At 38.1% G+C, this 17,029-nt stretch overlaps 1 protein-coding gene across 1 annotated transcript in view; it reads left to right on the top strand.

The window, feature by feature from the left end:
• The window catches only part of JAG2 (jagged 2), a 42,018-nt gene that overhangs the window by 11,575 nt on the left and 13,414 nt on the right, over positions 1–17,029 (top strand). The window contains exons 4-14 of the mRNA XM_010087374.1: positions 7,205–7,335; positions 7,717–7,836; positions 9,056–9,169; positions 10,107–10,220; positions 10,787–10,900; positions 11,472–11,518; positions 11,791–11,964; positions 14,287–14,437; positions 14,729–14,893; positions 15,085–15,198; positions 16,585–16,698. Coding sequence (XP_010085676.1) covers positions 7,205–7,335; positions 7,717–7,836; positions 9,056–9,169; positions 10,107–10,220; positions 10,787–10,900; positions 11,472–11,518; positions 11,791–11,964; positions 14,287–14,437; positions 14,729–14,893; positions 15,085–15,198; positions 16,585–16,698 — 1,358 coding nt within the window. The remainder of the gene's footprint in view (positions 1–7,204; positions 7,336–7,716; positions 7,837–9,055; positions 9,170–10,106; positions 10,221–10,786; positions 10,901–11,471; positions 11,519–11,790; positions 11,965–14,286; positions 14,438–14,728; positions 14,894–15,084; positions 15,199–16,584; positions 16,699–17,029) is intronic.

Raw genomic sequence — 17,029 nt, 5'->3', positions numbered from 1 at the left:
TCTTTCTACTTTTCCTGTTGCTTTTGAATGTCTGAATTTATTTTCCAAAGCGAAACAAAAGGGGTCAAATCCCTAACACTGCTCAGCTTGTGTTCAGCTTCTGGAACTATGGTAGCCAGGTTATGTCCTGGGAGATACAAGTCTTGCTTCACACAACTGTGGTACAAAAATTTCTTTAGAATGCGTAGACTAGCTGAAATGAATTAGAAATGGGATCATTAACAGTACAGTGATTTTGTGCAAGGTGAACAAAGCAAGCATACAGTTTTTAAAACTTAAGTAAATTAGTTGTTTAATCAGTGTGCTTTGAACTGTCTTACTCTAGAATTACTTTTGACCTACATATGACAAAATTTCGGTTTTACAGTGTTCGTGACTTTTTTATTTAATCACATACCTTATGTTTTTCCTATTGAAACAGATTTCTCAAACTTCCTGTCCAGTGCCATGCCTTTTTGTAGTCCTGTATTCCGTTTCAGCCCTGCATGCAAGGCTGATTTCTTGTGTCCAGCAGTGCCTGCAGGTGCTGTATGCCTCTCCTGAATGGTTTTGCTCCCTTAATCTGTCACTATAAGGGCCAGAACCTGCTCGACTATTATTCAGTATTTGGTTTACAGAGATGCAGGAGCAAAAGCCTGAGTTGCAAAATGAGCTTCAACTACCTGGAGTGTTGGGGGTATAATAGTGTTCTATAGATCCTTTGTTAAATGTTAAAGGCTTGCATAGTCTTCCTATCCTTTTCGGTAGGAGGCCTACCACTATCACTAATCTCCTGCTTGTGTTTCCGTGACAGTTTAGTGGTTAACATGGTTAACATCAATGTTTGGTTACTCTGCCTGAACTTAAAAAAAAAGTGTCTGTGTTCTTGTAAACTCATTCTTGGGTACAAGGAGACTTGCTGAGGTATCTCAAAGCAGGTTGTTGTTAAAAGACTGTAGAGGACTAACAAAAGATCTTAGAGGACTGAAAAAAGAAGGAAATACAATACCTGCTTCTAAACATGGGGAGAAAGTAAGAGATGGGGAACTTCCATGCTAACTAGATCAGATAGAAATCTCAAAAGAACACTGAAGCAGGTATACCATTTCTAAACATCTAGAAAATGCTTATGGATGAGTTACTGGCTAACCAAGACTTGTCAAGAGCAGATCTAAATGATATAGCTTCCTTCCACAATTGTTCCAGAAGGGAATTGTAAGAAATCTCAAGATCACAAATGATGAGAAATCTCATAAACTGCTCTGAACAGTAAACTAGAAAGTCTTGTTGTATCAGTGTGATGGCTGCTGTGCATCAGTTCTTGCAACTATGGTCCCTAAAGAGTGTAGGGCTATTGTTTGGCCCTGCAGGAAGACACTTGGTACCATACCTGGACATCTTCTCCTGTCTCGTCTTTGCAAGGTGTCACATCACAACTTCAAGTTTGAAAGAACTTGCAAAATTATTACAATTGGTATGTGTCACGTCATATAAGTTCTCTTGCTGTTATAACCAGTGTGCTTATATTATGGTTTTTTTTTATGTCCTAGTGGTAAGCCTCCTGGAGTTGTTGGCAAGTATTTCACAAGTAGGCATATTAAGTTAGACAAAAAATGAATCCTATGTGTTGTTTTATTATTGGTCAAGGAACTGAGGTGCATTCTGCACTCACTCCCTTGGATGGTCAGTGGGTAGGAAGGTACAGCATATATCCTGAAGGTGGATGCTGCTTCCAGGAGAATGTGAGTAGGTGTACAGAAGTGAAAGAATGTGGTACTTTAACCTGTGTCTGCAATAGTAGGTAGTGCAGAAAAATGACAACAGTAGATCAAAACAGTGTTGAGAACCCAATATCCATACTAAAAACACTTCAGTTTTTTAAATTTTGGACGAGCTGTAGTCTGTTCTTGTGGACTGAATGCCTGTTTGCAGCTGGAACGCATTAGGTGTGCTCCTGGCATACACTGTCTTGTGTTACCTTAGTTTGACCTAAAAGGAATCCAATTCCTTTGTTCCAAAACAGCTCTGTGATGTGAACCAACACACCATCAACAGGAATGATCAGGCAGTTCACTTAAAAAGCATGCTCCTGGTGTGAACTAGTGCAAATATAGACACGCCCTTAGAGCTACTTTGAGTTAACTGAGCAACATTTCTTTATGTTCTGGGTAAACAATTTTGAACCATCCCCTCTATCAGCTCCTTCACAAAACTCTAAATAAAGTACTGGAATAAGAATGTTCACTTTCATTTAATTCCTTTATTAGAGGAAAAAAGTTTTTCAGGAAAGGTTTGTATCTTTTGGTCTAATAAGAATTCTGGGGGTGAGATGAAAAGACGACAAGCTTTCAGATAATTAAAGTATTTGAACTCATTAATGAGCATCTTTTCCTTCCCTATTCGCAAAACTATCATGCCTATTTCAAACAAAGGTAGGAATGTGGATAAAGCGTTTCATTGACAAATCTTAAGAGAGTACCGTGCTAGCTATAATGTTGAATCCGGAAGCTCAGAATTGTAGGATCTCCTAACAGATAGACCGTATTGCTGCCTGCTGTGCAGCAATTAATCTCTTAAAAGATTAAGCAGACTTTCTTATAGTTATTTTAAGTAAATAACTAATATAAAGCTATTGTTCTGTCCTATGCAACACCATCCTGTTCACGTCATTAGAAAATTTAGTGGTTTTCCATTTAAGAGGGCTGTTTCTCCCCCACCCCGAATGATGCATTTTGCTTCTGCTCTTAATGTTGCAGCTTTTCTTTGTTTTCCTGTGTTGAGTGTTTTGGCTACAGCTTCCAGTTGAAATCTTAGTGGGAGAAGCTCCCTCCAAAAAGCCTCCGTAAAAAGTGACATGTAAATGTGTCACAGTGATCTTCACTTCAGCCTTTGTAGGATGTGCAAGATACAGTTGTAACCTGTGCTAATTAAAGGCTTACACCACATTGCATATACTCTGCAGGATTATTTACATTTATTTTTAGGCTCCATATTTTGACCTAGGCTTCAGGAGTAGTTTAGTGTCAATTTCCTTCACATTGGTGGTTTAGCTGTACTTATGCATTAAGTGCTGACAAAGCTCAGTAGGTAGGTGTAGAACAGAATTCAGTTGGATCTACTCTCATTCGTGTGTATGATGAGCTTTTTCATAAAGTTAACCAGAGTCAATTAGTGATTGGATGAGACTTGTGATAGGAAGTTTCTTAGGTGAGCTTTCTGCACAGAGAGTTCAGGACTCAAATGACCAGAAGTGATCGAACCAGGAGAATAAACCGTGTGTGCAGATGGTACCAAACAGATGAGTTAATAAAGTTGACTGTTGAGAGCACCCTAACTTTTGGTACGTAACAGGCATCTTCCTTTTGGATATGGAGGAGTTAATCATGCAAGGTGCTGGTTTACGTGGTTTGCAGACCATCAGGATCTGGGTTCACCTCTTTGCCTTTCCACATCACTCCCACAACTGCTGTTGTAGCATTTATTATAAAATCATGGAGTTTGGAAAGGACCCTCCAGGGTCATCTAGTCCCACCTCCTGCCCAAAGGAGGTATAGTTAGACCAGATTGCTCAGGATCTTAGCCCTACAAATAATGTATCTCTTGACATACAGCAACATGGGATCTTTTGAACACATTGTGCCATCTGATTCAGAAATGCTTGGTTTAAAACTAGCTTTCACTAAATAATTATAACACAAATGTCCTCAGAGGAAAGTAAAGACCAGTATCAGCTTTTTCCTTAATTATAACATTTCAGAAGAATGTGGGGAAAGCATAGTTCTGTAGAAAAGTCTCTTATTTTATTGAACTTGACCAGTTTAGCTTTTTTAATAGCCCCAGGAAAAGAAAAAAACCCAAATCTGTTTCTTTCTCCTTTCCCTGCTTCCCCCCAATCCTGCCTCTGTGTACATATGTGTCTTTGAACTGTGCGTAGTGATGGGTGCTTCTGTAGGATTCCTTGATACCTAAGCACAATGAGATTTACTCTAGAAGGTCTTTCTTCCTTGTCCTGGAATTTAGCTGGTTGAAGCCCCACTTACTTATTGTAACCAAGTTTATGCTATGAGTTGAATTCTTGTGGCTTTATCTACTTATCAATGACAACAATATTTTTCCTGTGCAGTTGCAGTTTCTCTAATCTCAAGACTGAAATGTTATCTAGAAGCTTTGCTAATGTTAACTTTTGCCACCTCCCCTTCCTCCTCCAGCCTTGTATTTAAATTCTTGTTTTCTGTTGCCCTCAGACTCTCGCTTAAGGAAAATGGAAGCTGTGAAGCATGTCTTTAATTATCGAGATATTTTCTGCAAGTTCTGGGTTTCAAGATAGCTAGCAATTGTTCTTCTATTCCTATTGCCCTCTCTGTGTTAATCCTGACCTGGAGGGATGGTTTGGTCTGGGAGCAGATGCCTGTACTTCAACCTTCCATCAGGAAGTTACTGAACTGTAACAATCTATTTATGGTACCTTTTGTACTGCTAATAACCCAGCAAGGGCTAAGATTAAGCCATCTCTGATTTTGTTTTGCATGCGTTTGGTTGAAAAGATGAGTTAGAGCCGATGAAGTCAGCAGAGGGGAAGGACAAAGGAAGTAAAATCTTGATTCCAATAGTAGTTTTCTTTGTCTGTTGAACAATGGGAATCGTTATGAATTCTCTAAATTTGGCTTTCTTATTTATTCATATGTGAAAAATTCAGGGTTGCAGAAACTTCCAACAAATTATTGTCAGCTAGGAGGGGTAGGAAAGAAGTCACTTTAGCTCACCATTAACTGCACTAGAAAGGAATTCTGGGTTCTTTATTGTAATAGTTGATGTTGCTTTTCTATCTGTACCTTTTGGGCTTCTCATAGTGGATCATTAACTTTTTTTTCATCCTTGTGTTTTGACTTGATGTTTTTCTCAAATGACAACATGCCCATTTCTGAACTGATTTCACTTTATTGATCACATCTTGCTCCAGGGGTGAGCTGAGATCCATGTAAACATTATCTTTTTAGAAGGAAGTGGCATTAAAGCTGCTCTAGCACCTGCTAATATAGATGGGACCAGACTTCCTGTTCAAGAGGAAATCCTAATTTACTCTTCCTTGTAAACTGGAGGCTGATCAGCTTACCACATAGTAACCTTTTGACTTGTAAACACTGTGTTCCTTTGGACTGCTTTTAGTCTCTAGAAATTATTTCCCTCGGGCTTGGTGGTAACTTTAACAGTAAACTTTGACTGTGTTGAATATCATGAAAAAGCAGTAACCCTTTTCTGATGAACTAATTTTAATGCAGTCAAGCATACCTATGAACTCAAGTAGGTGCTTAAGATGCCTTCGGGTTCTAAAAAGGTGGCTGTATTTTTCTTTGCACTCTTAACCACCAGTGCAGTATTAAACAAAGAAACTTGTTATCCATTGGGTATGGAAAACAAATGGAGTTATTGTGATTATTTGCTTTGTGATGCAGACTTTCAGCTCTTGAAAATGCTTGTTACGTGTGGGTGGGGAGTTGGCTCTGGCTGGGACAGTCACGGTGAATCACTGGCAGTAGTGCCAGATTTGGCATGGATGGAGATTTGGGTTGGGGCCAATAAAGTGAGTTACAGTGCTTTTTTTATTGTTTATTACCCAGCCCTCAAAAAGATTTTTCTGTCCTTGAGGAGGAAGGAAGAGATCAAATTTAGCAGGAGCAGTATTTGTTTCCTTTTACTGCTAATACAGCAAAAGAAAGCTGCTTCTGAAATACACGTGTGCTACAGACTTCTGACAGCCTTGTTCAGATTGAGGCCTCTGAACAAGGTACGCATCTGGGGCTCTCCTTACGGATCCCACAGCTGTGAGGTTTTGAATGAGGAGCACGTACTGGGACTAAGAATTCAAAGTAGTTCTAGAGCTTTATATATATGTGTGTGTATATAAAAAAATCATCTTGCAAAGATGTGCATCTAGAATCCTTCTGCCTATGTAAGTAGTACAAATTTAAATAATATTCTGCCAGCATAACCTGTTTTGTTCCTCTGGGGGTTGATACAGCTTACTGAAATGATGGAAGTGGATTGATTCACAAGGAACCAAGACTCCTCATACTTCTTGTCTTCTCTCACCATAGCCTGAAGACTTAAGAATTTCTGTTCTTTTGTGGTTTTCAAAGCACGTTGATAACAGAATGCTGGTGTTAAATCTAAAAAAGTACAATTTCCTTTCTAATGCCTTTTTTTCTCCTAGGCATTAGGGCTCCACAGGCATACATGTGCCCAACTCCCACTCAGGGTGTTTCTATGCATCTCTTCATTGCTAGTATGGCTCTTAGGTTGCTCTTTTAAGAGTACTTCTTATAAACAGGCAGAGTGGGTTTTTTTGTTAGCCCAAACTAGCAAGCTTACTATTCTTTTTGATTAAAATGTTTGTGAAATATATGTTTGGTTTTTTTTTTTTTAAAGGCAAAAAGGCATTAGCCTATGTACTTTTTTTTTTAAGTTCAGACTTTAATACATTTTGTGTAGCACAAACAGTTGCTTTTGTTAGCAGAATTATGTTACAGAGAATGTAAAGATATTGGTATCTGAAGAAGTCTTGTGACAACATTTCAACTCTGTTTAAAACAAATGAATTTTTCTATTCTCTCTCCTTTTTCCAAAGAGCTCTTTTTTCATTATGTCACTAGAGAACACTGAGGATATAATAGAATAAATCTGTAAAAAGGGTTCTCCTGAGGAACTAAGTCCTTAGAAAATTGACAAGACAACTGCATCTCTCATTGCCCTGGTCTTTCAATGCTGTAGCACTCTAGAGCAAAGTAGCTAATATCTTGAAAGCTATCTTCATAGAGTGAAAAAAGCTATGGTGCTTGATGCAGTAAGCCAGCAGTCACCTTTGAAAAGTAATTTGAACTTTTTTTTATACCAATCACAATTTTTATCCTATTGTGAGATGATTATGTGAGGATGGGACTTCTTGTGTAAGAACAACTGATATATGGTACAGCTCTTGTAACACATAGTGCTTGGTGGTGTTTGTTGCCATAGTGTGTACTACAGTTGAGCTAGATGGGTTCCAGTGAGGATGTTCAAGAGGACTAGTATGTCCCTTCTAAATAGGAGAAATAAAGTTTTGTTATCTGTTGTATATTGAACAGTTGGCCTTGTTCTTGAGAGTGGTAAGTGCAGTGTTCTAAATACTTGTAGTGCTGATAAATAAGCATCATGTTGCTAACTTTTAACATGTGAACTTACATCTTAGGTGTCATTATGGCTGGCAAGGACAGTTCTGTGATGAGTGTGTCCGCTACCCAGGCTGTGCTCATGGGAGCTGTAATGAACCATGGCAGTGTAATTGTGAAACCAACTGGGGTGGCCTGCTCTGTAACAAAGGTACTTAACATTAATTGTATAGGAAAAATAAGTAAAGTTGCATGATTAACTGATAACTTATTAACCATTTTTTTCCTGCTAGTGTGCAACTACCTATATTTCTGTGCCTAATTCTTTTACGGCAGATGGTGCTTAAACATCATGAGTATAGGAAGTTTAAGACAAAAGGCTTGGACATGGTCCTGACTGTTCTAACTTACGCAGTTGTCTCTTGCTCATCCTTCCCAGTTCTGTGGGTGGTAATGAGATGATAGGCTAGCTAATGGAATATGGGGATGATGCGGGTGAATGATGTTCAAGCCAGAAAGGCACATGTATGTGACTGGTGATTAAACTGTTGAGATTTGTGTCCACTGTTGATTGACTTTTTTCTATGTCCAGATCTGAATTACTGTGGAAATCACCATCCCTGCCTGAATGGTGGAACCTGTATGAACACTGAACCAGATGAATATCGCTGCGCTTGCCCAGATGGCTACTCTGGAAAGAACTGCGAAATTGGTACTTCTGGAGATTCCATGTATCTTCAGAAATCTGAAACTGCTTTAGGCATGGCTATGTTCTAGTTAGCCAGGTGGCATTTTTATATGCTTATTGCATTTTTTTTGTGCGATGGAGGGGCTGTTTTCTCCTTTCCAAAAGCTAGCTTGGTTTCTGAGAGGGCAAGTGCAAAATTGTTGACATGCAACTTGTCCTTCCAACTTGATTGTTACTTTGTGTGACAGCAGGCATGTGCCAGCTCCATCTCTCCTGTCTTGTGCCTTAGGCTGGCTATTCAGAAAAACACTGAAGACAACAGAAATGCTGCAACAGTTTTGCTTGGATTTAAATAAGAGTGAGAAGGTTTCTTCCTTTCCTTCCCAAAAGTTGTGAGGAGGCACCTTACCTCTTCAGATGAGGAGACAGGGATAAAAGGAGTCATATGTTTGAGTTCTATACTGATTATTAGCAGTAGTTTGGTGTGTGAGCTGCTTTAGGGACTAATATCATAGATGTTATAAATTCAGTTTGCAAACTAGATAACATCCCTGAAAGATCCCAAAATATAAATGCTAGCCACAATTAGAAAGCCTTACCTAGTAAGGGGATTGTTTTCTTCTTTCAAAAATCTTCCTTGGCTTCTGAGAGGAAAAAAAATCAAAAGTCATGGCATACAACTTTCTCCTCAACTTGGTTGTTGCTTGTGTTACAGCCTTACATGGAGTGACAACAAGCAGTACTGCCTATAATTGCAAGTAGCTCTATTCCAAGGAACAGTATTAAAATGAAGCTAAACAGACCTTTGATACTTAAACTACTACTACTGCTCAGACCTCTGCATACAGCATATCTGTTTTTTCTCACTGAGGGGGGAGAGAGGGGGCTGGGGGGAAGGTGCTTGAGCTCTCCAGAGGTGGAAGTGTGTGGCTGGAAGCAGTAGGTTCATGGGGAACTTCTCTAGCTCCTAGAATATTGAGGTGGTGACCTGTGTACCTCAGGCTTTCTAGTCAATAGATATGAAGGTTGATGCACCTTCAGTAAAATCCTGCCTTGATCTCCTACTGGGAATGTTACTCTCTGCAGGAGGGAGAGGGAAGCTCCAAACTTCTGTACAGGCATCTCTCTATTGCTCATGCTCTTGGTCACTTCTAATCAGAATGCAATTTCTAACCATGCTAGTTCTCCTTAATTGATACTGGAAGTGTATTTAGCAAGAATTTATTTTCCTCTTTCTTCCCAGCGGAGCATGCTTGTGTATCTAATCCCTGTGCTAACGGTGGAATTTGTCATGAAATTTCATCAGGCTTCAAGTGTCACTGCCCATCAGGGTGGAGTGGACCAACATGTGCTATTGGTGAGTATGCATTTACTGATGACTGACCTGTTTGATGGGAAGGGCTGATACAGTGGCTTTATAGTATTGCACTCTGTGGGTATGGAATTTGGTGGTAGTCTTTTACTTTCGTGGAGTCATAGAATGGTTTGGGTTGGAAGGGACCTTAAAGATCATCTAGTTCCAACCCCCCTGCCATGGGCAGGGACACCTCCCACTAGCCCAGGTTTCTCAAATCCTCATCCAGCCTGGCCTTGAACACCTTCAGGGATGGGGCACCTTACCTGTCTTGTAACACCTATGTATTGGGAGACCGAAAAGATTAGTTCTACTGCGTAGACAGCAGTGCCTATTCAATGCAGTTGAGGTCTGCAGGTTATCAAAAGCATAACTGGACCATATCCAAAGAAATGCCCTGTTGCCAAAGCTTGTAGGACAATTTCTGACTCTTCAGCCAGTCTAAAGCAAAATTGAGAATGGATATATTTTAAGAAATGCAAACGTGAACATGAAAGGTTCTCCACCTCTTAAAGTAGTAGATGAGTAGGTTACTCAAATCTTAAGTGTCTGGTCTTGGAAGAGAGGGAAGTAGTTGAAATGTATTGTGGACCTATGTAACTGGTTTCCATGTTGCCTGTGATTTGGCACACAAGTTTTTATTTGTTTTTCAATGGCAAATATCCTCAAAAAAAACCCAACCAACCCACAGCTGGCTAAACTTCTGTCGTGATCTAGATCTGTTTGCAGATAGAAAATTTAAGAGTTCCTCTCTCTCCTATCTCAAAGATGTGAGAAAAGCTTGGGTAAAAATTAGGTTAGAAGTGTTAGTCTGTCCCTAAGCTTACTTGTTTGTACAATCTCCCCCTTTATCTGCAAATCTTTTTTAAAAAAAAAAAAAGCCCAACAGGTTAAGCCAAGTTTTAAACCATATAATGGAAGGCATGGTTTGACTTTACAGATATTGACGAATGCGCATCTAACCCTTGTGCTCAAGGAGGGACCTGTATTGATGGTGTTAATGCATTTGAATGTATATGTCCACAACAGTGGATTGGAGCAACATGTCAGCTTGGTAAGTAATTACCTTCTAGAAGACCACTGGATGCTATTCCTAAATAATTAATAACTCTGTGTAAGTGTGTTTCTGTCATGATATTATTGAAGTAAACATGGAAGATGTGTGTTGCTATTGGTATCTTAGCTCTTTTTTTAATAGGTCTTAAAGCAAGAAGTTTCAAGTGAACCTGTAACTATTTAAGCCCCAACTTCAGCTTACTTATAATAGTTTCTCTAGAATGCCCAATAACTTTACTGTTTCAAAATACAGCATTGGTGATGGTAACTCTTTCTTCATGGTGGCAGAACAGTGACTATAAGCTTATGGAGGCGAGGAAGGGATTTGCCCTGACTAACATTTTACCTTTGAGTTTTGGCAAAGGGAAAAGTAAGATAATGCGCATGTGCTACTATAGACAAGTGTGCATTAAAAACCTGTGGTATGTTAATGGTTTTTGTGCTCTACCAATGTGTAATATGAGCTTCTGATGCTTGGATTGCATGGAAACTTTGCTTGGTGGTGTGGTAATCTGTTTCTGCATTTGTTCTTTATTCTCTTCTTTATTTTCTCTTCTTTCACAGATGCTAATGAGTGTGAGGGGAAACCCTGTGTTAATGCTTACTCTTGCAAAAATCTCATTGGTGGATATTACTGTGACTGCATTCCAGGATGGACAGGAGTAAATTGTCATATCAGTTAGTATTTCTTTAGTATATATGTTGAACATAGGACACTTTATTCTTTAGAAAAGATTTTATGATAAATGATAGTATACATACTTGTACAAGAAAAAATACCTGTTGTCAGAATCTTTCCAACTTCCAGCAAGGTAAACTGAAAATGCTGTTTGAAAATTTATTTAGAGACTTAATTGGTATTAAAATGAGCTTAGATATATACTTGCGTAACTCTAATAAATCTCTCCCTGCCCACTCATCCCTGATTCTGAATGATATCGTGTACTTATTCAGTTTAAAGCAGCTAAGCATTTTAGCATTCTTAGCTACAGTGTTAGATAAGAAATTAGCTGATAGCATTTGATTTTAATTTCTGTTACTCTGTAAAAGATATATGGAATCTGTAGTTTTCTACTAGATATTTTTAAAAATAAGAATCTCTTAAGACATCGGGCATCCTTGCTTTCCATTGAAACATCTGGAAAAATCCTTTTTGAAAATAATTTGTTCTCCATTTTTATGCTAGACCTGTACTTTACAGCTTAGTCTTCCAGTATAAATTCTAATGCCTTGCATATTTTATCCATAGATATCAATGACTGTCATGGACAATGTCAACATGGAGGGACTTGTAAGGTAACTCTTGTTTATTACATGGCATGTTGAAAATTAATCTTGTTCTGGCTAGTTATGAGTTTTATAGTTTGGAATTACAGGTTGGTTAAATGAGGTTAAATATTAAGTCTAGTGTTGCTCTTGCAGACTCTTGTACCATTTCACAAAATAATTTTATGTGGTGCTAGTGCCGCTTACAAATGTAGAATATAGAAATAATTTGAATTCTTGTGTGCAAGCTTTATCAATAAACAAGTCTTTCTACTTTTGCTTTTTTTTTACCCTCTGTGAAGGATGAAGTGAATGGTTACCGTTGCTTATGCCCTCGTGGTTTCACAGGAAAAAACTGTGAGACAGAAACAAATGAGTGTGAAAGCAATCCATGCCAAAATGGAGGCCGTTGCAAAGACCTGGTGAATGGATTCAGTTGTCTGTGTTCACAGGGGTTCTCAGGAGTCTTCTGTGAGGTGAGGGCAGTGGTGACATTACTGCAATAGTTTTCATGAATTGAATTCTTGAAAGAAACATATCTCTGCGTTTAAATGGGAGTAACCCAAGGCTAAAGCATTACTGGCTAACATAGCTGTTACTTGGTATTGTGAATAAGCAAATTTGTTGTGTAGTGCTGTCATAGTAGCTGTAACACTTGAATTTGCAGCCTGATAAACTGAACTGCAATTTGTTGCCCATAGGTGTTGGCTCTCCTAAATGTTTTAAGGCTGCAAGTATTCCTTAGGCTTGAAACATTTTCCTTCACAGTTTTCAGGACCTGTGTCCTGTTATTACACTAGAATGTTTTAGGTCTTAATCATAATAACTCTGAAGTACATAATTCAATTCAATAATCCTGCTGTTGGTAGGAGTATCCACATAATTAAAGGCAGGCAGATATGGACGTATTGTGCCTCAGAACTTTCTGACTGAGATCATTAGAAGAACATGTAGTTTGAGTGCTTAAATAAGGATTCAGATCAGAAATATTGAAGTGCTAGTGATAATTCCTAAAGTTTCTAATGATAATGATCTCCCTCTATGTAGTGAGGACATTAGGCTCTTCAATGTAAAATTATATTGCTTTAAGTATGTACTTCCTGGCTTTCACTGATACACAAATTCATGTAAATGTTATGGTTAGCAAGACACGATCAACTGGAGGCATTGAGTTAGAATTTTGTTGGATTTGCCCCAGCATTTTTTGTGGAGGACATTGGAGCAATGTCTCTAAAATGCTGAAGTAATTTTATTCTGTATTATTTACATTGTTACAGAAACAGTGCCCTCCTTTTATTCAAAATCAAAGTGTTGCAGATCCAGTTTTATTAAACTAGTGCAGTACCTAATAGCTCATGTACCAGTTCTACGTAAGGATCATCGCTTGACTGCTCTACTCTTGGCTAATTCATACCATATTGTGTAATTAAAGTTTTAGCAAATCTCTTTGAATAATAGGGGGGAGTTGGCTGCTTGCCTTGTGTATTGCAGGAAATATCTACCGTTGATTCCAGATGCTAAAGTACCAGCTACTGAACTTGCATTGGGAAGGGGAAATTTATACTAATGGAAGGAAACAAATGGAGACATCTGATAGAGGACATCTGAGAATCTTTCTTCCACTTTAATTTTTTGTAATTTGCTGTGAATTTTCCATATGAGAGCACAAAATAGCTTGCTGAAAATCTCTGTTGTAGCTGGAGCTGTATGTGCTGCTCTGAATTAAATACTTAACACCATTTCACCATTTGTGTTTCTTCTGTTTTGAATTTTTCTCCTGTTTAGCTACAGAACTTCTAAAAATAGTGACCAAATCCACTATTGGATATATTACGTCTGTAAGGTTGAGAAAGCTATCTTTCTCACAAGAGAGATGTGAAGAGGGAAAAAAAATAATTTGAGGGGAGGAAAGTAATCCTTAAGAATAACAATTTGGAGGAAAGATACTGTGATGTACCAATATCCCTTTTGGGGCTGCTTTGTGGATTTTGAGGCCAGTTTAGGGCCTCACCAGTCAGTGATCTTGCATGTCGATCAAAGATGTAAAAAAAGCAGAATTGCTTTGCTACATCAGTTTGTCCATGTTAAAGGTTATATTATGAAAGATAGGTTTAAATTTTACTTTTTTGAATTGGATGGTAAGAAGTGTTCAATATGTACCTAGCATTTCTGTGTGTAATTTGGCATGGTGATAGTATTTGTAAGAATAAGACCCTGAGCAGCTTGGTCTAACCTAGACCTACTTTGAGCAGGGGGTGGGAGTAGCTGACCTCTAGAGGTCCCTTCAAAGCTATGTGGTTCTATAGTAAATTCTCTATGTTCACTGAGATGGTAAGAGAAGTTCCTCTAGAGAATAGGATTTTTTTTAAGGTTCTTTGTATTCTAAGTGTCTTGCAGACACAAAGTTGACAAGTGCACTGGTATTTAACTTGCAGTATAGCACTTAGTATGTAGGTGTGAAGGACAGAGAAGTGACTTACAATGATCCAGAATGGTCATAGTAATGGTGTCTCTTAATGGCTTGTTCTTTGCTAGGTTATTGCAGATGTGCTTATTCATCCTCCTGCAAAGGAATGTTTTTTTAGTGGTATCAGAAATGCTTTGTGTTAGGATTGACTGAAGTAACATGAAGTTTCTCTTTGTGATGCAGGATGGAATGCAATATATATGATTCATAAATCTTCTTAAAACTTGAAGCTGCCTGTAAATGAGCTTCATCTGTGTCTTTAGCAACACAGATAATGCTGCTTACTCCTGGGAAACGAAGCAGCTGCTGCTAACTATGGTCTCTCTTACAGATGGATATTGATTTCTGTGAACCTAACCCTTGCCAGAATGGGGCTAAATGCTATGATCTGGGAGGAGATTATTACTGTGCCTGCCCTGATGACTATGATGGAAAGAATTGTTCTCATCTCAAGGACCACTGCAAGAACAATTCTTGTAAAGGTACCTGCTGTTGTCCAGAAACTTGTCTTAATGTTTTGTTGATACAGTAGTTGAAAAGTAGTCTTTCTGGAAATAGGATAAAGCAGAAGCATTTTTATTGTACTCGCTTGGACTTTGTGAAATAGTGAGGCACTGAGAAGAAATAGTTGTAATCGTCCTTATTTATAAAAAGGTAGAGGGTAGCTTACAGTTAACATAACATTTAAATTATGATTAGTCTTAATTTTTGGATAACACTTTAAAAACTGGTGATGCAGGTTATTAGTCTGATTATATACTTCTCATTTGTAGTCATAGACAGCTGTACAATAGAAGTCTTCACTAATGCTACCCAAGAAGGAATCCGCTTCATTTCATCTAATGTTTGTGGGCCTCATGGACGGTGTATTAGTCAGCCAGGAGGGAATTTTACTTGTGCATGTGAAAGAGGTTTTACTGGAATATACTGTCATGAAAGTAAGTAGCAGTTTCTTCTAAATGATTTTGTTGCTCTTAAAGCTTTTGTTATGAAGCATTACAACATAAAAAAAAAAAATTATTAAAGTTGCATAGAGCATTGTTTCAGGTGTACTGCTTGAAATACAGTTTCTTCTGGTAACATTTGTCACACTTCCTCTGTGAAATAAATTGTTGACTTTTTGTCACAGATATCAATGATTGTCTTGGGAAACCTTGCAAGAATGGTGGGACATGCATCGATGAAGTTGATTCATTTAGATGTTTCTGCTCCAGTGGCTGGGAAGGAGAACTGTGTGACACAAGTGAGTACTGCTGAGTGTTGCAGGGTCAAATACTACAGCTTTGCTGTAACCGTTGGTGATAGTTGGTATGTGGTTAATAATAATGGGGTAGTTTCTCTGTTCTCTAATTACAGTCTACACAGTGGTGTTTGCAAAACTTTTTTCAGTAAGATTTTTGGGTAGCAGCTCTAAAAGGCTCAGTTCCTTTAATAGGACCATAATCTGATTCTTTAGTACAGTACAGCATATATCTGAGGAGAGAACTACTTTTTCTCCTGAGGAGAGGCAGAAGTGAATATACCCTCTTAGGGGGCCTACTCATTATATTGCTTTTATTGCTATAAACATTTGTACTTCTTAGTACGCACTGTACTAAATTTGTCCTTTACCCAATCTATACATACACAGTAGTTTCCAAACTTGAAAAGCTTTTTGGCTTTAACCCAGTGGAAGCTATAATGTGCTTCTACCTTACTGAGGAATTTCATAAATTTTTAATATCTATTCCTATAGTAAGAAAAGAACTGCTGATGCCTGAATTTCTGCTCAGTGAATATCATGAGTCAGTGTTTAGTATTCTGATTCTGTGGGAGCAGGCCTTCACTCTTGCTGCCCTGGCTTGAGACATTTTGGCCCTTAGTTGACAAATAAACGTACTAGGCCAGTTCATGGCTGTTACGTCAGAGGAAACTGCAGTTGGTTCTTTTTCTGCTCTGAATGAAGCCCCTTCTAAAACGTGATGGCAAGGACTTGCTGAGACTTATTACAGGACATGCCTGAGATGTGAAATTAAGACTGAGAAGCTTTTGGCAGCTATCACTGTCAAGAGTGTTTTGTGTGGTTGAGATGAAGTTCAGTCTGCAATAATAAATGTTCTACCTATTAAAATGTTTGTCTCAAGTGAAAGGAGTATTCTCTAAAATTCATGTATGTTTATGCAAATGCTCAATGTGTATATACACACATATATGTGTGTGTATATATATACATGGTTAAAACATGGCTTTAACGCTCTGTATTTTGAGACATGAAGCAGGAGAAAGAGCCTTAACTGTCTCATAGGGATGTCCTGTGTTGAGGCTCCTTTTCAGGACACTGTGATCTCTGCTAGGAAGTTTTCTCTGAAGTTCGGTATACAGCTGTTTGCTGGAAAAATGAAACTACTTTGGTGCTCTACTTAAAAGCCATACTGAATGATACTTTTAAGCTGTCAGAAAATCTTTCATAATTCATGTTGTTCTTTATTAAATTAGAGTTTTTTTCTTTGCTTATCTAAAGATAACCCCATAACAATCAGGAGCTCTGTCTTCCTAAATAATAATCTATTTCCTTTATAAAGAAGTATTTTATACTTTCTCATGGCCTTGGCTAGGCTAGATCATCTAATTTGAATAACTCTTTTTCTAGATTTCAATGACTGTTCTCCTAACCCATGTCACAACGGTGGCCGATGCATTGATTTGGTAAATGACTTCTATTGTGAGTGTAAGAATGACTGGAAAGGCAAAACTTGCCATTCACGTAAGTGTTCTTTACTTTGATCTTTAGTTTACCCAAAGATTTGTTTTCTTCCTTCTCGTGAGACTAGAGTTCCTGAAATTTAAAATGAAACAATTGCAGTGAAATAATAGGCATATTTTCATTACCTTTTCCAGTTTCCCAGTAACAAAATAGAGCATTTAAAAAGTGTATTCCTTCATTCAATGAAATGTTGTTGTAAGAGATACCTTTGGATTCCACTCTTTTGGTTGTTTACTGTAATACAGCAAGTGGAACTATGTGTTTCTAGTACTGTTGCATTTAAATATGAAGTCTCTTTTAAAGTAATTTTGTGATATGAAAGTACCTGGTC

Source organism: Pterocles gutturalis, unplaced genomic scaffold (genome assembly GCF_000699245.1).
Source record: "Pterocles gutturalis isolate BGI_N339 unplaced genomic scaffold, ASM69924v1 scaffold4611, whole genome shotgun sequence".
NCBI classification, from domain to species: domain Eukaryota; kingdom Metazoa; phylum Chordata; class Aves; order Pterocliformes; family Pteroclidae; genus Pterocles; species Pterocles gutturalis.
This window is presented reverse-complemented; position numbering and strand designations above follow the sequence as displayed.